Source organism: Crocodylus siamensis, chromosome 5 (genome assembly GCF_052110815.1).
Source record: "Crocodylus siamensis isolate JL-2025a chromosome 5, ASM5211081v1, whole genome shotgun sequence".
NCBI classification, from domain to species: Eukaryota; Metazoa; Chordata; order Crocodylia; family Crocodylidae; genus Crocodylus; species Crocodylus siamensis.
In genome coordinates this window covers 90,464,275-90,487,018 of record NC_143399.1, presented here as the reverse complement: position 1 = coordinate 90,487,018, position 22,744 = coordinate 90,464,275, and the positions used below count along the sequence as shown (strand labels likewise).

The following is a 22,744-nucleotide window of genomic DNA, read 5'->3' as shown; positions in this document are numbered from 1 at the left end:
ATCTTTGTTTACACATTTCAGCTGAGATTTTTCTTTACAAAATAAGCAACAAGGTCCTTGCTGTCCGTCTTGATGGCCGTCATAAAGCTCTGTCTTGTCTAGCCCTATGAAACCAGAGAGAATGGATTTGAAAGTCAAGATCATCTCAGCTTACATCTAAGCGCATTTTACTGGACACAAAAGGATGGTGCAGTTCCAAGAGCTGCATTTCATTTTCCAGAGAAGCCTTCCAGAGTTTTGGAAGCAGAGTACAATGAACTAGCCAATTTAGAAGGACAGTTGGTCACTGGGGGAAATCTTGCATTGAGGAAATCCTTTCTGAAACCACTGTTTCCTGCAATATGGACTGGACTTTTTCTTTTAGAGGGAAGTCCTTGCTGGATTAGGGGAGTCTAGGGAAGTTAAGCAATGATCCAGTTGTGCACAGGTATGACACATGCAGGAAGGGCAACATGGAGATACAGGGCCTCCAGTTTGATAGTCCATGCCCTCTGCAGGCAGACCCACAAGTTCTAGATGGACAGGGAATCAAACACACCCCACCAAGCCTTCTCACCCCTACAATAAACCAGAAGAATTGTGAGAGTCCAGGTACATAGAACTCTCTTGTCCCTGCTTATAAATGGATTGTGCTAGGAGCATCTAGCGCTGCCTGACATTTTCCAGGCTTCTCATCGCCTCTCCTATATTCCGGTGGTGAATGGATGCATTTGTGCCTGCAGGATGAGCCCAGTTCTGGAATGGATCCATGCTCTAAGCGGTACCTCTGGAAAACAATCATGAAGGAAGTTCAGGATGGCTGTGCAGCTGTGCTGACATCACACAGGTGAGATACTGTTCCAGCAGGCAATGTTTTCTGTTATTCTAAATATTTCCTTTGGTTAAGTGCCAATGAACACACTTCTGAGGGAGAAAACTGGTACCCAAGTGTAGATTAAAGGTCTCTTGCTATGATTGGCAATTCCTTCTCATTGATGAAATATGAAATCACCTCCATGTTCTCTCGGTTAAAGTATTAAGGATTAGACTATGGCTTCATGGGTATGGTGAGAGATGGAAGAGAATTGGGATGCCCCTCTGCTGAAGTGACTAAGGATTCTGGATTGGCATCAGCATGTCAGAGCCTGTTGCTCCCTGGTGGATGTGGTATATATTGTCTGTGTACCACACCTGGACTCTATACAGAATTGAGGATCTTGCCAAGACTCCTTGCTATGATGACAATTTCTTCGCTTTAATGGCAGAAGCACTGAAACTCTTTTGTAGCACCTATGCTAACTTGAATCAACTGCATATCCCCTGCAGGGCATTCAGTATAATAGACATATTTATACATAAAATAGCTTACATTGAGGGAGCAGTCTGATTTGTGGATGGAAATGTTTATCTGTGTAATTAGAAAAGCATGCCCAGAAGGGGCCATATTAATAGAAACATTGAATTAATATTTTGGCCAAATCACGTTTTGAAGTCATAAATTAATTGATAAAATAATGCAACAAAATATTCCATAAAGATTTATTAGATATTGTTTAATTAATTTGCTTTAGATGTGTTTCAGATATGTTTCTTATATAGGGCTGTTTAAAGGTTTTAGATTTACCAGCAAAATGCTCTCAGAAAAAGCATTTTGGAGCCATTTTTAAGTGATCATTGAAACGGAATCTGACTAGTTGCACACGAGTATCTATGCCTGATACCATATGGCTTAAGAAACCAGTCATCAGTAAACAACACGGATAGTGCTCAATTCATAGAGTAAAACAAAAAAGGCATAATTTTCATATTCAGCAAATAAACCAAGGCAATTGTGTTCTGTTGTAATCAGGATAGTGAAATTCTTCAAATAACTTGCAGGAAATAACTTTACAGGTGAATGACTCTGAACTAGGGGACTAATAATTAGCAAGAGTTGTCTACACAGATTTCCATTCTAATTAATAACACTTTGTTGTTACAGGTTGTAGAAAGGAAAAGTTTAAGTTTGGAGCCCAGATTTTCATAGGAACTTTTAAATGATAAATGATATGTTTTATTTAGAAATTGAGTTTCTTGTGCATCACAAGTGAACAGAAAAGAGGAATGGTTGTTGGGTGATAGTCTGAAAATTTAAGCTTAGGGCTTTTCCACTTCTGAGTTGCCTATATTGGCTGTTGTTAGCCCCAGAAAGTATGTTTCACTGTTAAGGCACTGCCCTACTCTGCCCATGGAACTGCATTGCTTTTCCACACTCCCAGCGGGCAGCCTTATGTGCTTCTACCAGGAAGATTGCAACTCACTCAAAGGGGAGGTGTCTTCCCAAACCACTGCATCTAACTGGTAGCTGAATTGACTTAAGTGTAAAATGAAGGGAAGGTGCGAGGAGGAGGAGGCATCCCCCAGCCTTTTGTCCAGTACCCTAACAGAGGGAGACTCTAGTCCTTTCTTGCATAGAGGATACGTAAGGTCACATGTCTCATTTCTCATGAAAGTATTCTGACCACCAGTCTATGAATTAGGCGGGGCTGAGGGCATCCTTCATCTCACCTGTTGAAGTTTGGCCACTGGACATCAAGGAATAGAGGAGTCACGGGGCAGAAGTACAGTGAGCACAAGCTGCCCAGTGAAGGAGAGAGCCCTTGTTCCTGGCCCTGCTTTCAGACTTTTTGTTCACATTTTATCCATTGACAATGTAATACAAACTGCATAAATAACATTGAGAATGGAGACTGAAGATACAGGGTGGAGGCACCTCATCCCTTTGTATCAGTATCAAGCAGTCACTCCTCAAGGTTTTTCTCTGCCTCAAGAAGCAGAAATGTACGTAAGTTTTATCAGCTTTCCAGATGGTATTGGCTCACAGTTGAGCCTGGCTGAAGGAAGACATGAAGGTGACTGTCTGGATCATTTCTGAGCATGCACAGTAGGCCAAGTCTAGTCACCCATGGGTCTTTCCAGGTTAAAAAGGAGAGAGAAAGTGAGAGAGAGAATATGGGCATCTTAGCAGGTTGTAGATGCTGTGGAGGGTAAATTTTGGATTTTATTTAGTGACATTGGCACCTAAACCTCTAAATGCTACTTAGATGGCCTGGAGGTGGAATGGGATCTGGGCCTTAGTCTTTGAAGTCAAGTATCCAGATTTTTAGATGGAGCTTTGGTTTTTTAGGTTGTGTCAATTGCTGGACTGCAGTATTTCACCAAAACCCTAGTGGCATCCTCCTACAAGGAGCTGCTGAGGGTCATTGTCCCTGCAAAGAGGGTACTTCTTAGTGCTAGCTTCCCTCTTGTACTGAGAGAAAGATGCATCTGTGCCCCCTCTTTAAGAGTTGTAACACACTTGCACATTAGAGGGGCACCCCACCTTGGCATCAGGACAGGAACTCCTTTGCCAGTCCCCCTGCAGGTCACAGCTAATTAGCAGTCTAGCTAATTCCTGCCCTAGTATGAATGAGTTACTGCCCCTGGGAACACCTGAAATGCAGCTCCAGTGCTTCCCCAAGTAACAGTGTTGTAGTTCTGGTCAGCCAGGATGATGCATCCTGAAATATTCAAATTTTAGGATTCATCTCTTTGAAATTTTGTTGCTTCATCCTAAATTCATGTTTGTTTGAGTTAATTTTAGGGCATTGTTTGGTCCCTTGTAATCCTGCCTTCCTCTTTAAGCTTGCTTACAAATTTAAGACACAACTGTACAAATTTCAGTACTGCCGCAACCTGAATCTGGAGTGGCACTGGGATGGGGGCTCTTCCCCTACCCCCTGTGGGTCAGAGACTGGCAGGAGGAAGGGCTGAGCAGTTGGCCTGGCAGTGCAAAGGGCAATCAGCCCTGGTGTGGGGCTCTCTGCTGCTGGCTGGACCCCAGGCTGGAGTGGGGGGAACTCCACCTTGGCATCAGGATAGGGACTCCTTTGCCAGTCCCCCTGCGGTCAAAGGCAGTGACTGGCGGGGTCTAGGGCTATGCAGCCAAGCTGGGGTGAGGAAAACCCAACTGGGCAGACAAGGGGAGCCTGGGGCAGGGCAGGGAAAACCCCATGAGGTACCACAGCTCTGAGGCCCTGGTTGGAGCAGTGAGGATCTGTACCCCTGCCTCCTCCCACTGTCCTGCAGGTCTGACAGGTACAGAGAGGATGCACAGGCTTTGCTGCCTCAGCTCTGTAACAGCCCCAGGGCAGAGCCAGCCTGGTTGAGCTGGCACAGATGGGAGTGGGGGGAGCAGACACTAGCTTTCTGCCCTGCAAGGGGGATTAGCTGGGAGCCATAAGGCATCCTGGGATGCCAGAGGAGAGGAAACTAAGGTGATTTGCTATGGGATCAGGACATAGGCAGAGGGAGAAAATATTGTTTGTGGAGGCTGAGTACACACACACTTGCACACACACACCGCACCCAGCAGGTAAGTCTGTGGAGGGGGAGGGGTGGGGAGAGAGGGATGGGGCACAGCGGGGCAGGTCGAGGCCCCCACAGTGAGGGAGGGAGTGGGGCAGGGGCTGCGGTGAATGGGGCCCTGAGGCTGGGATGAGTCATGGGACGGGCGGGGCCTGGGCACCTCATCCAGAGGTGTGTGTGGGGTGTGGGGTGGGGGACTCCTGGTGTTGCGTGCACCCTGGGAGAGGCACGGAGGACATGTGCCCCCTGGATTTGTGCCGAGGGTGGAGGCAGGCTGCTGCTGGAGGATGGGGCTCTGTGCCCTGCTGCCTTGGATGCTGTGTGCAATGCCATGTGCTTGCCACCACTTGGCAGGCAGGGGATGCAGCACAGCCTGGCCATGGCAGAAACATAGCATCACATGGCTCCTGAGACAGTGGCAGTGGGGTTCAAAGCCCAGCATGCAACAGGCAGCCAGTCTCATCCCCATGCACATAGTTGGGGGACAAATGCCCCTGTGCCACCCCTGGGGTGCATGCAGTGCCAGGAGTCCCTCTCTACCCCTGGACAAGGACAAGCCACCGGGGCTTCAACATCCCACAACCCACCATGGGGTTTCATTCACCTCAGCCCCTGCCCCACACCTTCCCTCACTGTGGGGGCCTCGATCGCCCCCCCCATGCCCCTTCCCCTTTCCAGACTTTCCTGCTGTGGTGGGCAGTGCTTAGGGTTACCGTATGTTCAGTTCCAAAAAAAGAGGACACCCTGTGTTGCTGGCCCAGCCATGGCTCTCGAAAGTCCCCTTCCCTCGCTGGGGGGGGCAGGCACTGTCTCCCTCCCAGCCCCCCTGCCCTGCCACAGCCCCAGACTCAGCCCTCCAAACCAGACTTACCTGCCTGCAGCTCCTGGGGCGAGCGTAGATGCACTTACCTGCCCACCGCTCCCTGCCTACAATTGCCCCTCCCCCTCCTCCCACCAAACAGACAAAGCAAAAACTCGGACATTTGTTCAGATTTGAAAAACCCACCCGGAGGGAGACAGGAGGACTCAAAATGAGGACATGTATAGGAAAACCCAGGTGTATGGTAACCCTACCAGTACTCCTCAAGCTGCTGGGGTGCAATCCTGGCTTCATGTAGGCTGCAGCTGCGTGGCTGTTTCTGCGCACGTTCCCAGCTACAGCCACTGGAGCCTGTGCCTGGGCTGCCCTGTGGCCCTCTATATTGTCACCACTGCACCACAGCTCGGGGGGCTTAACCCCGTTAGCCCAACCTTCTGCTGCCTATGGATCTGGGACAGAAATTTGTTAGACCAGTCTAACCTAAACTGATTAAATCTGATACTACATCCTTCTAAGTCTATCTTAAACTGGGTTCGGCCATTTTGAATTTCTGTTCTGTTACCAGTTTAGACCAGTTTCCAATCACTTGTACCACTTTATGTGTAATTTCTGTCTCCAGCTTGCAAGTAGTAGTGCTTTTGTAATGTTATAAGATTCAGCCATCTGTCTCTTTATTCTCTACTGACTAGAGTTGTATTTGTATTGCTGAGGCAGATGTGAAGGGGTCTGTGTATTGTTTCCTCCATCATTTGAGTTTATCTTGATTTTAACTAAAGGTAGCTACAAATCTATGGCTACTATGTCAACTGTTGTTCTCCTCATATCTCTTTTTTAGCATGGAGGAGTGTGAAGCGCTCTGCACACGGCTTGCTATTATGGTGGATGGCAGTTTCCAGTGTCTTGGTTCTCCCCAACACATTAAAAACAGGTATCATCTCTTGGCAACTTTCTGCAACTAAATTTCACCAAGGAGCCAGATGTTTTAATAATGTCAGTATAGTGTAAATACCATTAAAGGTAGAGCACTTTTTTTCTTTCCTTCAGCTAGGACATCTTAAAATAAATTAGGATATCTTGGCAAAATAATTTGATATATGGCCTTGTAACTGGTCACTCTTGAGCATAATTCTGTTCAGAAAGTCTGTACAAAAAATCAAGCCCCTGTTTTGTTCAGCTTGAATTGTGGGCTGTGTATAATTTGAATCTTGCAATATTTGGAAATAACTTTCTGTTCATTGCATGTATTTTCTCTTGACGAAAGAAGCAGGTAACAGAATGCTAACATGTTAGCCACCCATCTGTCCTAATGCTCTCTTCAGCTATTTTCAGCACTGTTTGCTGGTGTTCATATCCCTCAGACCTGAGTCATATTTATAAATAATGATGCTTCTATTTTACCTTTTCCTGGACTAAATATGCTCAGGGGATGGCTGCACAAGCGTGTTCCTGAAAGGCAAAGTAGGGTCCAAATTTGCAGAACACCCCAGTTACACTGCAGTAACTGCCCTGCGTGCATTCTTTTGCCATGCAGTAAGCAGGTGGTATCCTGTTCCTCAAAGAAAGGTTGGGGTGAGGGGAGGAGCTCCCTTGAATTTACCACAGTTGCTTTTGTAATTACATCCTTGGTTCTGATTAACCTCAAACATAATCTCTGGCAATAGGGAGATTATAAAGAGGACACACAAAAAATAACATCAAGCAAATAGAACATTATATAGTCGGGGTAAACTTCAGCCTGGAATATTAACATTAAATGTTAGATTAAGCTTCAGGGCCAGATACTCAGGTAGTTTCTCACCTTTGGAGTCAGTGAAGCTATGCCACAGTGAAGCTGAGGCCTGCCACTGTGAATATAAATATTTTGAATGCATAGGAGCAAGCTGTCCAAGCTTTGAATTGCCATCTATCCACTCATGTTTTTGAATGAATGTAATGGACTTTGGTAAATGTGATTTGGCATCTAAAAATCTTTTCACACCAGGTGCTGGTGATCAGTGAGGTGGCTTAGAGTCTGTATCCAGCATGCAAAATCAAGGGTAAATACAGTAAAGGCCCATATTCAATTTTCTTTTTCTCTAAGCCTAAGCTTTTCCATATATACTTTAACTACCCTCGACAGCTCAGTTACTTCTGGGCCAGGGATATGGGGAGATGACTGTCCTTTCTGCAGTTTTGCCTCAGTTTTTCCTCTGTTGCCAACCTGTTAGCTTTCCTCAGCTCACTGTATACACACTGACTTCTCATTGAACAATCACCGTTTTTTAATTGCTCGTTCTTCTAAGGATGAGTATCTTCTTCCTGATCCTGGGTTCCGCTCTTGGATGTGTCAGTTGTCTTTAGTTTTGCTGCAGCTAGGTAGGGGTATTCTTCAATATACAACTTCCCCATTGTTTTGTCAAGGATTTTTATTTGGGATGTCATTTGCTTATTTGATCTATACCTTGGCAGGTAAGCCATCATAAGCATATAATACTATGTTCATTATATTCATGAAAAAGGCTGATATTGCCCAGTTGGTCATGCCTTCACTAGAGATGCATAAAGTGTATTTAGATAGCTAGTAGATGTCATCTATCAGATGATTTGGAGGTAAGGAAAACAATGCAGGGCAGTAAGCTATGTGACATGTTGGAAGTTCCAGCTCTAATGATATCAGGACACATGCAAATCAACAGATCTGAAATGAAGGCTGCATAAACTCCTCTTTCAAATGTCTTCAAAGCTGGATTACAATAGATATTCTCAGATAAGGGTGCTTGACAGCCTAGATCCATTGTCATTATTCTTCCCAAATTAATTTTTAATTGGAAAAATAATTTGTGTGCTAAGAACATTCCACATTAGCAGCAGGTTTGTGTTCCTTATATTTGCCATGAGAGTTCTTTAAATAAATGAATGTTAATGGCATTCCTCTGGGTTCTCATGAGATGTGGACTGGTTATCAATATTACTGAAGTGATGGTGGTGAATCCATAGTTAAAGCTACATAAGACTTTCACTTAAAACAGGATTAAATCCCTTAAGATCACAGTTCATTGATTATATTTAGTCTCCAAATTTACCACACTTATTGTTCAGAAACCTATTGAGTTTTCTAACCCATTTTTCAGAGTATATAGTCACCAACTTTACTAGAGGAATTAATTAAAATAATCCAGTTCTCAAAATTAGGTGCCTGAAGCAGAGCCTACCATAGTTACTGCGCACAGAAGGATGTATTAAAATAATATTGTGGGTAGAGGTTATTTTAAAAGTAATTTTAAATGTAATAAAAGTTATTCCCCTTCTTCATCTGAACAGTTTTGATCTGTGCTTAGGAAAGCCAATGGGCATTCCCATATCCACCATGAATTTCAGTTTACTGCTGCTTCCTCTCTGCCCTGCTTCTCTGGCTTCCCGGTTTCACAATAGACATACAGATCCCATCAGCTCCTGACCCTTTATCTTTCAGCCCAATATCCCTTGTACGTCCCAAAGTGTCACAGACCTGATCAGGGTCACTACTAGGAGACTGACAAACCTCCTAAGGTATGCTAGTATGAAGTTATCTCTTTCTGTGTGATTGAATTTAGTCCATATTTAGCACAGTTACCATCTAAAGGACAATTGATATATATATATTTGGAAAACAGAAGACAATGACATAATTCAGCTTTGAATGATTGTTACCTGGCTTTTTTCTGGCTCTGCCTAATACTGTTGGCAGGCCCATATATAACACATATTCCTTGATATCCCTGAGACTTCCATACTTCCCTCACCTGAAAATTCTCTGCATCTTTTTTTATAGTTCAGCCATTACTTGTTCCTCTTCTAGGCTTCCTTCCCCAGGCTCCCTTTCAGACTTAAAAAATTAATTTCCCACTTTGCCTCACAGAAATCTTAGAATTTCTGTAGTCATACAGTCCATGTTCCCTTCCCTCCCAACCTATTCAGCACCTTGTGTTCTCCCAGCACCCTAACCACTCATCCATCAAATGTCTCTTGCTCCTCAGCCCACTGTCCTTAACAGTTGTCCATGCTACCCCATTTACCAATCTCTGCTGACTCCCCTTGAATCCTCTGAACATTAACTTCCAATGAAGTTGAATTTTCTTTCAAAAGAATCAAAGCAGTCCCCAGTTAAGATAGCATCAACTCCCAATTCCCTGCTGCAAAGCCCAAATCCTGTTTTGAGACTTGTTCACATCTACACCAAAATCTATTCCAACTTGAAGGGCCAACCTTAACTTTGATCTCAATGATCTTAAGACAAGGTAGCGATAGAATGCTTTCACTTGAGTAAGCTGTGATTACTAGGGGTGTGCAAAACGGGCCTATTCGATTCAGGGACAGTGATTTGATTCATTAATTTGGATCACTGTCTCCAATTCAAGTTGGCCAAATCTGAATCTGAAAATTCGATCCTGATTTGGAGAATCAGCGATTCGGCCATAAACATAGCTTTAAATATTTTTTCTACATACCTCGAGGTATCAAGTGTGGCTTGTGAATGCCACGACTCTGGGGTGGATGGAGTGCAAGGGGGGCCCATGTGCTCAGTGGCAAACCCTGAGGTGGACTGAAACATGCCTCTCCGGTTCAGCAAGCAGCCACGGAGGAACCCTGGGTGCCCCCCCCAGACTCAGGAGGTACCAGTCACCAGCGCATTCTGGTGGACCTGGAAGTGGACCAGAAGTGCTTCTGGCCCACTTCCAGGTCTGCTGCCGAGCACACTGGGGCGCCCCCTGCACTCCTGTGGAATGCTCCATGCAGGCCATGATCTCAGTGTTCATGAGCTGCCTGCTACCTTGAGGTATGTAGAAAAAACATTTGAAGCTATGTCTATATCCAAATCACTAAATCTTTCTGAATCTTTCTGAATTGATTTGGAGGGTTCAAATTCAATTTGGAGAGGTTAAAAGGGTTTCCTGATTCAATTCAGAGATTTGGCCACCGAATCAGGCCAGATCTCCACCCAGTTGAATCAGGGATCGAAGCTTCACACATCCCTAGTTATTTCTGTCTTTAAAAGGTTGCAATAAAAGTTGTAAATTTGAGACTACCAGATTTTCTCACATATAAACAACCCCCAGATAAAACATGCATCTTTGATTTTGGAAGGCAGAATTTAGGGAAAAAAGATTTTTTTCTAGGGTCATGACTGACTGTGTGACATAAAGTAAATGTTCTTGGAAACAGTGTACAGGGAATGTGACATTTCAGGAAAGAGTCTGTATGAGGCAGCAGGATGCAAGAACTTCCTGGTGTGACAAGAATCCCATGACATTGGGTGGTGATATATTTTGGGTGATAAAGCACATAGTTTAGAGTCAGTGTTAAAATGAGTATTGCTTGGTTGTGGATTCGTATGCATGTGTACATGGTACACATATATTTTATTTGTAGTTTATTTTTAAGCAGACATTGTGTTAAAGGGAACTCCATAAGAATCCCAGCAATTCATACATTCATAGATGTTAGGGTCAGAAGGGACTTCAGTAGGTTATCGAGTTTGACACCCTGCCCTGGGCAGGAAAGAGTGCTGGGGTCAGATGACCCCAACTAGGTGCTTCTCTAGTCTCCTCCTGATGACCCCCAAGGAAGAGGGGAGAGTACCACCTCCCTTGGAAGCCCATTCCAGATTCTGGTAACCCCTACTGTGAAGAAGTTCTTTCTAATGGCCAGCCTAAATCTGTTCTCTGTCAATTTGTGGCCATTATTCCTAGTTACTGCAGGGGGTGCCCTAGTAAATAGCTTATCTCCTATTCCCTGCTGCGCTCCCCTGTTGAATTTAGAAGCAGCCACAAGATCACCTCTCAGCTTTCTCCTGTAAATGCTGAAGAGATCTAGGTCCCTCAGTCTCTCCTTGTAGGGCATTGCCTGCAGGTCTCTGACCGTATGAGTGGCCCTCCTTTGAACCCTCTCAAGATTCTCCACATCCCTCTTGAAGTGCGACACCCAAAACTGGACACAGTACTCCAACTGCAGCCTGACCAGTGCCACAGAGAGAGGAAGCATCACCTCCCTGGACCTGTTCGTCATGCATCTGCTAATGCATGATAAAGTGTGGTTAACCTTGTTGATCACTTTGTTACCTTGACGACTCATGTTCATCTTGGAGTCAGCTGTGAATCCAAGACCCCTTTCTGCTGCTGTGCTGCTGAGAAGGTCCTCCCCCAACATTTTGCCCAGGTGCAGCAATTTGCACTTGTCTTTGTTGAACTGAATCCTATTTGGTTCTGCCCATTTTTCCAACCTGTCCAGATCTGCCTGGATCTGTTCTCTACCCTCTGGTGTGTTAATTTTGCCCCATAATTTGGTATCATCTGTGAATTTGGACAGGGTGCTCTCTACGCCCTTGTCTGAGTCACTGATGAAGTCACTGAATAGGACCAGTCCAAGGACTGAGCTTTGTGGGACTCCACTGCCCACATCTTTCCAGGTTGATATCAACCTATCCACCACAACTATCTGGGTGCAACCCCTAAGACAATCATCTACATCACAGCCTGTCAGTTTATTTACAATAACAGAATGTGATACCGTATTGAAGGCCTTCTTAAAGTCTAGGTAGATGATATCTACCTTGACTCCTGTGTCTAAGCATTTTGTGGTCTTAAAAAGAAACAAGGTTAGTCAGACAGGATCTACCTGGAATGAACCCATGCTGATTTCCTTTCAGCATTATTTCCCTTGCCGAGCTCCCACAAATATGATCTTTAATGATTTTTTCCAGAGTTTTTCCAAGGATAGAGGTAAGACTAACTGGCCTATAGTTTCCTGGTTCCTCCCTCCTCCCTGCTTGAAAATAGGAGCTGAATTAACCCTTTTCCAGTCCTCTGGGACCTGACCAGAGCACCATGAGTGCTCAAACAACCATACCAGTGGCTCTGCTATGACACTGGCCAATTCCTTTAGCACCCTTTGATGAAGTTTATCTGGGCCTGCTCATTTGAACACAACCAGCCCTCCAAGTGCCCCTTCACTAAGTCTGCGCTAGCAGTTGGTGGGCTGGTGTCCCTCCTGTGTCTATGATCCAATTGCAAGATTTGTCTTGGTCTGTGTCTGCGAATATAGATGCATTGTACATTCACAATGTTATTTTGAGGGAAGGAGATCTTTTTTTGTTTATATAAAATGGTATGCACATTTTTCTATTCACATGTTGTTCATGGGTCACTCAGAAAGTCTTTCTATAAATCACATCAAATAAATATGCTAAAGTAACTTACACCTAAACTGATCTAATGGAGAGCTAATTGGAAGAAATAAATATGCCTAAAATTTGTGTCAGAAACTCAGCCAAATAATCTATTATGTCATTGGTTTCCTTCCACTTAAAAACCATAAATTTTTGTAACACCTAATTTTCTAACATTTTCCTGGAACATTATTTTAACACACTAAAATCAGACAGGTCATAATCTTAAGAGCCCCTAGTAAAAGGCACATTGTTTTATGCAAGCCAAAAATATTGTGTCTTGGAAATTTTTCTATATATGAATTTAGTGAAACAATCTACATACTAAGATGATGATCTTTTTCCCCTTGAGAATTTTCTGTTTCTTTGTTGAAGTCCTGGATGTATGATTAGGATTTAATGAGCAATCTCCTGGAGCCTGCTAAACAAACCCCTTCTCCATGGCTATAGGTTTTGTGTTGCAGTCACTTCATGGAATACAGTTTCCCCCCTCTGCACACATTCAGCATCTGGCAGGAATGAAACATTATAGTTTTGGAGTGAAAACAGGCAAGAAGGCATAGGCCTCTACTATTAGGGTCTTGGTTTAGCTCCAGAAGATGAGAATGTGATACCCAAAATGTTATTGGTATATGAAGCACCATACAGGTTGTCTCAGTGTATTAGATTTGGCTCATTTCTGTGGAGGTTTTTCCTTAGTATTTAAATAAGACGGTTGTGCACTGTTTATCAAAGAAAATGTGTTCACTTTAGACCTCTAGGTTTCAGTTTCCTGCTCAGATTGGAGAAGTGAGGCATTAAAGTATGAATCCTTGAATATATTTATCTATGTTAATATAGAGTTGAAGTATCTCTGAATGTTTCTCAATAGCATGATTAATTAGTGGACTTCTTCAAAGAATCTTTTATTGTAGCTGGTAAATGTCTGAATAATGGCAAAATAATAATAAATGAAGATTGAACTGAAAGAGGATTCCACAAAGCCACAGACTTTGTTCTGATGTGGCTTACATGAGATGCATACCTTAACGCTTGTGCCTGCTAAAATCTCATTTCAGTTGACTCCTGCCAAGTAAGTCAATTATAAATGGATTACATTTAAGCACTCTCCCCAGTATTCTCAATTATACTTTATGAAAATGGTTCTGTGCATTTTTTTAATCATGTTAGATGCAGCTGGCCAGTCCCCTGGGAATATTTGAATATCACTCTTCATTCTGAGGCCATCTGGGCAGACGTCTCATAGTCAAAACACCTACACCAGTTTTTCAAGTGCTGGACACATAGTAAACTGATACATAAACAGTATCAGCAAGTGAACAGATTAAACTACTGAATAATTAATTCATTTGTGATAGTAGATTTGGAATGAAAAATATGTTGCCAAGCTATTTACACTTCACTCTTAAAAAAAAAAAAAGTTTGATTAGGAATATTTTAATCTCTTTCTTGCCAATAAACATCCATATGTGCAAATTTCTTAGAAGTAGAATACAGCAATAAATATAATGATCTTGTGACTATTCTGGCTCTGAGTAAAACAGAATTACCATGCTGGAGGATTCCAGTCATTATTATGTGTAATGTATTGATTGTGTTTAACTTGGGCTTCATAAAACATGCCAGGAACATCCAGGGATATAACATTTAATTTACTGACTTTTTAAGAATGAAAATATTTATGTATTTGACAAATGTATTGCAGGAAGTGAGTATGCACAGAAGTGTATAAGAGATGTATTGACCTACGTATATTCCCAAAGAGAAGCTTAGGTAAACAAAGAGTTAAGAATAAGAGAACATTTCTGTAGCTTCCAGCTAAAGCACACTAAGGAAAGGACATTTTCTTCACAAATTCTAATCTTTTGTGATCTCTAAAGATGTAGGAGTTTGTAAATGAGTGATATCTATACCTATGTATGCCTAGAGAGCTGGTTGTATAACCATTGCTCAGCCTCACTGTGCTTGTTCATTATGATGTAGTCTTTAATTACACGATCGTGTACTCATTTTCTACGGAACCTTGCCTCATTCAGTGTCTAGGATAGAAGGTACTCATTTCATAAACACAGCAAATCAACATTTTGTGCAACTCACACTGTTGTGTGTGACCAACCTTATTTACTCTATTCAAACCCTTCTCTGAATAGAAAGTGATTCAGTGGCTTGTCGTTTCATCTAAGGGTTGTACTTGTTGTGAGTATACCTAATGCTTGACAAATGTTTCATAGATTTCATAGGCATTAGGGCTGGAAGGAACCTTGAAAGATCATTGAGTCCAGCCCCTTGCCCCAGGGGCAGGAAGTCAGCAGGGGTCATAGGATCCCAGCAAGATAAATATCCAAATTTCTCTTGAAGGCGTTCAAAGTAGGTGCTTGAGCCACCTCCAGTGGCAGGCTATTGCAGACCTTGGGGGCTCAGACAGTAAAGAAGTTCTTCCTTATGTCCAGCCTGAAATGGTCACAGAGGAGTTTATGACCTATCGACCTTGTCATCCCTTGGGGCACTCTGGTGAACATACATCCCTCCAGATCTTGGTAAGCACCCCGATAAACTTATAGGTGGCCACCAGATCACCCCTGAGGCTATGCTTTTCCAGACTGAAGAGTCCCATGGCACTCAGCCTCTCTTCATAAGGTCTGTTTTCCTGACCTCTGATCATGTGCATGGCTGTCCTCTGGACTCTCTCAAGCTTCTCCACATCCTTTTTGAATTGTGGAGCCCAAAACTGGATGCAGTAATCCAGCTGCGGCCTCACCGAGGCCGAGTAAAATGGGAGAATGACATCCTGGGATTTGCTTGAGAAGCATCTATGGATGCAAGCCAACATTTTGCTCACTTTACTAGCAGCAGCATCACACTGATGGCTCATGTTCATCTTGTGGTCAACCCCCAAGTCCCTTTCGTCCATAGTGCTAGCCAGCGTAGCACTGCTAAGCCTATAAGCTTGCTGCAGGTTTTTCTTCCCTAGGTGGAGAACCTCGCATTTTTCGGTGTTAAGCACCATCAGGTTCTCATCCACCCATTTGCTGAGCTTGTCAAGGTCAGCCTGGATTGTCCATCTGTCCTCAGGTGTGGATGCTTTACCCCAAAATTGGGTATCGTCGGCAACCTCGGCCAGTCCATTTCTGACTTCAATGTCCACATCATTAATGAAGATGTTGAATAATATAAGTCCAAGAACTGTGAGGTACCCCACTGGTCACAGCACACCTTGACATTTGACTTCTTTCAACCACCACCCTCTGTGTCCGATCACAGCGCCAATTCTCCAGCCAGAGGATCATGGTGGACCTGAGGCTGCAGTTGGCCAGTTTTGCCAAGATGTGATCACGGGACACCAGATTGAAGGCTTTTTTAAAGTCAAGATATGACATCAATCTCCTCTCCCTTGTCTAGGTGATAGGTCACCTGGTCATAAAAGGAAATAAGATTGGTCAAGCAAGACCTACCCGCAAGAAACCCATGCTGGCTATCCCTCAGGATGTTGTCATCAGCTAGTCTGTTAAGAATGGCCTCTCTGATAATCTTTTCTAAGACCTTCCCTGGGATAGAGGTCAGGCTGATGGGCCTGTAGTTTGCTGGATCCACTTTCCTCCCTTTCTTGAAGACAGACCTTCTTCCAGTCTTTGGGCACTTCACCAGAGTGCCAGGAGTTCTCAAAGATCTGTGCCAGGGCCTGAGCTATGATGCTAGCCAGCATCTTGAGTACCCTGAGGTGTAGACAGCCTGGGCCGACTGACTTGAAGGTGCCCAGCCTCTCAAGGTGTTCCTTTACAAGGTCAGAATTGATGGAGGGTAAGGAATCTCCCTCACTCGGGCCTCCCTGTCCCATAATGAGCAGGGGTATCCCATGGGATTGATGAAAGACCGACACAAAATCCCCATTTAGCAAGTTGGCTTTTTCATGGGAGTTGGTTGTCAGTTGTCCCATCTGGTTTAGCAGGGGTCCAGTGTTCCCCTTGTTTTTGCTCTGGCTCCCCACATATCTAAAAAAGGGCTTTTTATTGTCCTTGATACTGGTAGCCAGTTGGAGTTCAGTTGCAGCCTTGGCTTTCCTGGTTCGCTCCCTGCAGGTCCAGACCAGTGCAGAATATTCCTCCTTGGTGGTGGATCCTATCCTCTATCCTTTGTAAGTCTTTCTTTTTAGATCCAGAAGGTCTGCTAGTTTCCTGCTGAGCCAAGGGGGCTGCAGTGCCCTCTTGCTGCTTTTTCTCTGAGATAGAATAGACTTAGTTTGTGCATCCAGGATGGCTCCCTTGAGGAGCAAACACTCTTCCTGAATTTCCCTCCCCTTTGGGTCGTGGTCCCTCAGGGCCTCACTGACAAGTGTCCTGAGCTTGTCAAAGTCAGCTTTCCTGAAGTCAAGGACTTCTGTACTGCTGACTGACTTGCCAGCTTTACAGCTGATGGTGAAGGTGATGAGCTCGTGGTCACTGTTGCCCAGGTTCCCTTTGATCGTTAGGTTGCTGATTAGGTTCCCAGTTGCTAGTACCAAGTCAAGCAGCACTTCACCTCTTGTTGGCCCAGATCTTCTTGTGTCAGATACAGCTTATCCATGCATGTGAGAAAGCTTTGTGACTGTTCAGATTTGGCTGAGCAGTCTTCCCACAAGATGTCTGAGTAGTTGAAGTCTCCCATGAAAGCCATGCACTGGGAGCCTGACTGGATTTATTTTTTTTTTTGCTTTGGCAAACCCTTTTAAATTGCACACATGAGCAGTGGGCCTGCTGTTAGAACCACACTGCTTCCAGGCTAGGGGAGACCCTACCTGGAATTTAGGGGACCCTGCCCCACCAGAGGGGGACTGGTATGTACCCTCTTCTCCTCACCATTCTCTCCCCAGGGGGCTGAGTGAAGTAGGAGCTGGGATGGGGTGAAACCCTCCTTGGCCCCATTCAGCCACCTCCTCTCTGCTGCCTGGGGTTAATCCCTTCCCACCACAGGCCTCGCTTACCTCTGGCTGTGCTGCAGGTTGGTGTGGTGCTCTGCAGCTGCTGGGGGTCACTGAGTGGCTTCGGGGAGTGGGGGCACAGTGGGCTTGCACCCAGGTGTCTTTCGCTGCTCCTGGTGCCTGACTACATGCTAGATGGTTTGGTTTGATTTAGCTTTTTTTCACAGCTTTCCTCTGATGTGGGGATGAGGGTAAATTAATCCCATTTTCCAGAAAAGCCAGTGCCAATGAGGCACAGAGATGATTGGCAAAGTTTCCACAAATTTGAGTTGTTCATTTTAGCTGAGAAGGGCCTAGTTTTTCAATGTATTTACCACCATGTAGCACTTAGCTGTGCTATACATGTTTGTACAGCTTCCATTACCTATTGTTGCATTGCTAGTGATCCTTCTGCAAATCTCAAGTTGGGCCACCAGAAAATGAGGAACACAGAGTTGTGAAAAGCTTTAAGTGACTTTCCAGGCATCACACAGGAACTCAGGGGCAAGGGCAGCACTTCTAAGGTCAGCATTCAGCTTCCCAAACCCTGAAAACTTTCATTCTCTTCCTGAAATCCCTTGCTATAGGGCATGTTCCCCCTATAAAAGCCTGCAGATATTTTGAGCCCTGGGCCATGCTTACCAGGGAAACTGAGGGTACTGAAGGCCCCTGTGTTCCCCTGGGAAGACCACTGCATAGCTGTGCCTGCCTGCCAGCACCCCAGCGCTGTTGCCTTCACCATCCGCCGTAAAGCTGGCAAGTCAGTCAGCAACACAGAAGTCCTTGACTTCAGAAAAGCCGACTTTGACAAGCTCAAGAGGCTTGTCAGTCAGGCCCTCAGGGACCATGACCACAGGGAGTTGGGAGTTCAAGAAGAGTGGTTGCTTCTCAAGGAAGCGATCCTCAGTGCACAAGCTAAATCTATTCCAACACGGAGGAAAGGCAGCAAGAAGGCACAGCAGCCCCCCTGGCTCTCCAGAGACCTAGCGGACCTACTGTGGCTAAAAAGAAAAGCCTACAAAGGATGGAGGACGGGATTTACCTCCAAGGAGGATTACTCCGCGCTGGTCCGGTCCTGCAGGGAGCAAACCAGGAAAGCCAAGGCTGCAACTGAACTCCAACTAGCTTCAGGCATCAAGGACAACAAAAAGTCCTTTTTCAGATACGTGGGGAGCCGGAGGAAAAGCAAGGGCAATGTTGGACCCCTGCTAAACTAGATGGGGCAACTGACGCCCAGGAAAAAGCCAACCTATTAAATAGGTACTTTGCGTCAGTCTTTCATCAGTCACACGGGATGCCCATGCCTGCTATGGGACAGGGAAATCTGGGTGAGGGGGATCCCCTACCCTCCATCAACCCTCGTGAAGGAACACCTTGAGAAGCTGGATACCTTCAAGTCAGCTGGCCCTGACAACCTGCACCCCAGGGTACTCAAGGAGCTGACGAGCGTCATAGCCCAGCCGCTGGCACGGATCTTTGAAAACTCCTGGTGCTCTGGTGTAGTGCCCGAAGACTGGAAGAAGGCCAATGTAGTGCCGATCTTCAAGAAAGGGAGGAGAGTGGATCCGGCTAACTACAGGCCCATTAGCCTGACTTCTATCCTGGGGAAGATCTTAGAAAAGTTTATTAAGGAGGCCATCCTTGAGGGACTGGCCCAGGCTAACATTCTAAGGGACAGCCAGCACGGGTTTTTTGCGGGTAGGTCTTGTTTGACCAATCTCATTTCCTTCTATGACCAGGTGACCTATCACCTGGACAAGGGAGAAGAGATTGATGTCATATATCTTGACTTCAGAAAAGCTTTTGATCTGGTATCCCATGATCACCTCTTGGCCAAACTGCCCAGTTGTGGCTTTGGCTCCACCACGATCCGCTGGCTGGGAAATTGGCTTCGTGGTCGGACCCAGAGGGTTGTGATTGATGGCAGTCACTCATCGTGGTGCCCTGTGACCAGTGGGGTCCCTCAAGGCTCTGTCCTGGGATCCATACTGTTCAACATCTTCATTAACGATGTGGACATTGGAGTCAGGAGTGGACTGGCCAAGTTCGCCGATGACACCAAACTTCGGGGCAAAGCATCCACGCCAGAAGATAGGCGGGTGATCCAGGCTGACCTGGACAAGCTCAGCAAATGGGCAGATGAGAACCTCATGGTGTTTAACACCGAAAAATGCAAGGTTCTCCACCTTGGGAGGAAAAACCTGCAGCACCCTTATAGGCTCGGCAGTGCTACGTTGGTTAGCACTACAGAAGAAAAAGACTTGGGGGTCATCATTGACCACAAGATGAACATGAGCCTGCAATGCGATGCTGCGGCTAGTAAAGCGACCAAAATGCTGGCTTGCATCCATAGATGCTTCTCAAGCAAATCCCTGGACGTCATTCTCCCCTTGTATTCGGCCTTGGTGAGGCCGCAGCTGGAGTACTGCATCCAGTTTTGGGCTCCACAATTCAAAAAGGATGTGGAGAAGCTTGAGAGAGTCCAGAGGAGAGCCACGCGCATGATCAGAGGTCAGGAAAACAGATCTTACGATGACAGGCTGAGAGCCATGGGACTCTTTAGCCTGGAAAAGCGTAGGCTCAGGGGTGATCTGATGGCCACCTACAAGTTTCTCAGGGGTGACCACCAGGATGTGGGGGAACATCTGTTCACCAGAGTGCCCCATGGGATGACGAGGTCGAACGGTCACAAACTCCTGCAAGACCGTTTCAGGCTGGACATAAGGAAGAATTTCTTTACTGTCCGAGCCCCCAAGGTCTGGAACAGTCTGCCAGCGGAGGTGGTTCAAGCACCTACATTGAACACCGTCAAGAGTAAATTGGATGCTTATCTTGCTGGGATCCTATGACCCCAGCTGACTTCCTGCCCTTTGGGCAGGGGGCTGGACTCGATGATCTCCCGAGGTCCCTTCCAGCCCTAATGTCTATGAAATCTATGAAATCTGCTTTCAGCACATCCTGCAGCATTCTGCCCTGTGCCTGCAGGTGCTGTGGGGCATTGCTTCTGCCATATGGCTGCCAATTCTTTGCTGGGCCCCTGCACTGGGCACTGCTGGCAGCTGCCCAGGACCAGCAACACAGGGACAGCCATGCAGGAGCCCAGAGAGCTGGTGCAGGACCCAGCATGGCATCCTCCTCGTTGTCCAGGTCTGTGCCCACATCCATGTCGACGCCCATGCTGTCTATCTAGGGCCCCAACTTGACTGAGCAGGAAACTGGTGACCTCATGGTGCTGTGGGGTAAGGCAGAAGTGCAGCACCAATTCATTTCATAGATTTCATAGACATTAGGGCTGGAAGGGACCTCGGGAGATCATCGAGTCCAGCCCCCTGCCCAAAGGGCAGGAAGTCAGCTGGGGTCATAGGATCCCAGCAAGATAAGCATCCAATTTACTCTTGAAGGTGTTCAATGTAGGTGCTTGAACCACCTCCGATGGATAGCAGGCTGTTCCAGACCCTTGGGGGCTCGGACAGTAAAGAAATTCTTCCTTATGTCCAGCCTGAAACGGTCTTGCAGGAGCTTGTGACCGTTCGACCTCGTCATCCCATGGGGCGCTCTGGTGAACAGATGTTCCCCCACATCCTGGTGGTCACCCCTGAGAAACTTATAGGTGGCCATCAGATCACCCTTGAGCCTGCGCTTTTCCAGGCTAAAGAGTCCCATGGCTCTCAGCCTGTCATCGTAAGATCTGTTTTCCTGACCTCTGATCATGCGCGTGGCTCTCCTCTGGACTCTCTCAAGCTTCTCCACATCCTTTTTGAATTGTGGAGCCCAAAACTGGACGCAGTACTCCAGCTGCGGCCTCAGTAAGGCTGAGTACAAGGGGAGAATGACGTCCCGGGATTTGCTCGAGAAGCATCTATGGATGCACGCCAGCGTTTTGGTCGCTTTACTAGCTGCAGCATGGCATTGGAGGCTCATGTTCATCTTGTGGTCAATGATGACCCCAAGTCTTTTTCTTCTGTAGTGCTAACCAACGTAGCACTGCTGAGCCTATAAGGGCGCTGCAGATTTTTCCTCCCAAGGTGGAGAACCTTGCATTTTTCGGTGTTAAACACCATGAGGTTCTCGTCTGCCCATTTGCTGAGCTTGTCCAGGTCAGCCTGGATCACCCGCCTATCTTCTGGCGTGGATGCTTTGCCCCGAAGTTTGGTGTCATCGGCGAACTTGGCCAGTCCACTCCTGACTCCAATGTACACATCGTTAATGAAGATGTTGAACAGTATGGAAAGATCTTCAAGAAAATTATCAAAGAATCCATCAGTGACAGGCTGACAGAAAGCACCATTCTGAGAGACAGCCAACACAGCTTTGTTGTGGGTAGGTCATGCCTGACCAACCTTATTTCCTTCTATGACCAGGTGACGTGTCACCTGGATGGGGGGGAAGAGGTTGATGTCGTATATTTGGATTTAAAAAAAAGCCTTTCACTTGGTCTCCCACAATGTCCTCATGGCAAAATTGGGGCACGGTGGCCTTGACAACCTCACGGTTTGATGGCTGGGGAACTGGCTCTGTGATCGGAGACAGAGAGTGATAGTCAATGGAACCAAGTCAACATGCCACATGGTGACCACTTTGGTATTGGGACCAGTACTCTTTAATATATACATTAATGATCTGGATTCGGGTGTCAGAAGTGGACTGGCTAAGTTCACAGATGACACCAAACTGTGGGGTAGTTCAGTAATGTTGGAGGATAGGCTGAGGATTCAGGTTGACTTGGACGGACTTACAAGGTGGGCGGACTGAAACCTGATGACCTTCAATACAGAGAAATGCAAGGTGCTCCACCTTGGGAGAAAGAACCCAAGTGTTGTGGCAGGGTAGTGTTGGTGCCTGCCACTTGAAGGGCTAGGCAAGGGAGATGGCAGGTGCCTGATGAGGGTGGCCATTTAATGCCCAGCTCTCTGTGCTAAGGGGGAGCAGTTTGAGACCGGCCAGCAGGGGAAGAACATCTCCCTGCTGAGCTCCTTGGGCCAGGAACAACTTGGATATATATGAGATGGGTCTATGGGGATGGAAGAGGCCCCAGGTCCTGGGCATGACCTAAAACTGCACTCTGCCAATGTAGGGAGGCCTGGTGGGACTGCCGGTGGCATGGCAGCCCCAGGAAATGCCAGGAGTGCGAACCTCCCTGGTGAAAGGCAGGTAAGGGGCGCCTGATAACCTCTAGCCCCCACGCAATCCTGGCTGGGGAAAGCCCAGGCCTGGGAGATCCTTGAGAGGCTGAGGCTCAGTTTGATTCAGTGGAGTTGGGAGGGAAAGGAAAGCAACTTGGATCTGAATGGATGGAGCCTCAAACTGGTCAATGCTGGGGCCAGGACCCAAGGGGGGTCAAAAGGGCCAGGGACCCACAGCAAGGGATGGTCAGAGCTAGAGGCTCAGGATCCTGACTGGCCAGAGGGCAAGGCCAGGGCTTAAGGGGGAGCCAAAGGTCTCA

At 46.1% G+C, this 22,744-nt stretch overlaps 1 protein-coding gene across 1 annotated transcript in view; it reads left to right on the top strand.

The window, feature by feature from the left end:
- ABCA13 (ATP binding cassette subfamily A member 13) overlaps nt 1–22,744 on the top strand; it is a 377,080-nt gene that overhangs the window by 342,227 nt on the left and 12,109 nt on the right. Inside the window, 2 exon segments of the mRNA XM_090049781.1 lie at nt 723–826; nt 6,021–6,113. Of these exon segments, the coding sequence (XP_089905907.1) occupies nt 723–826; nt 6,021–6,113 (197 nt within the window).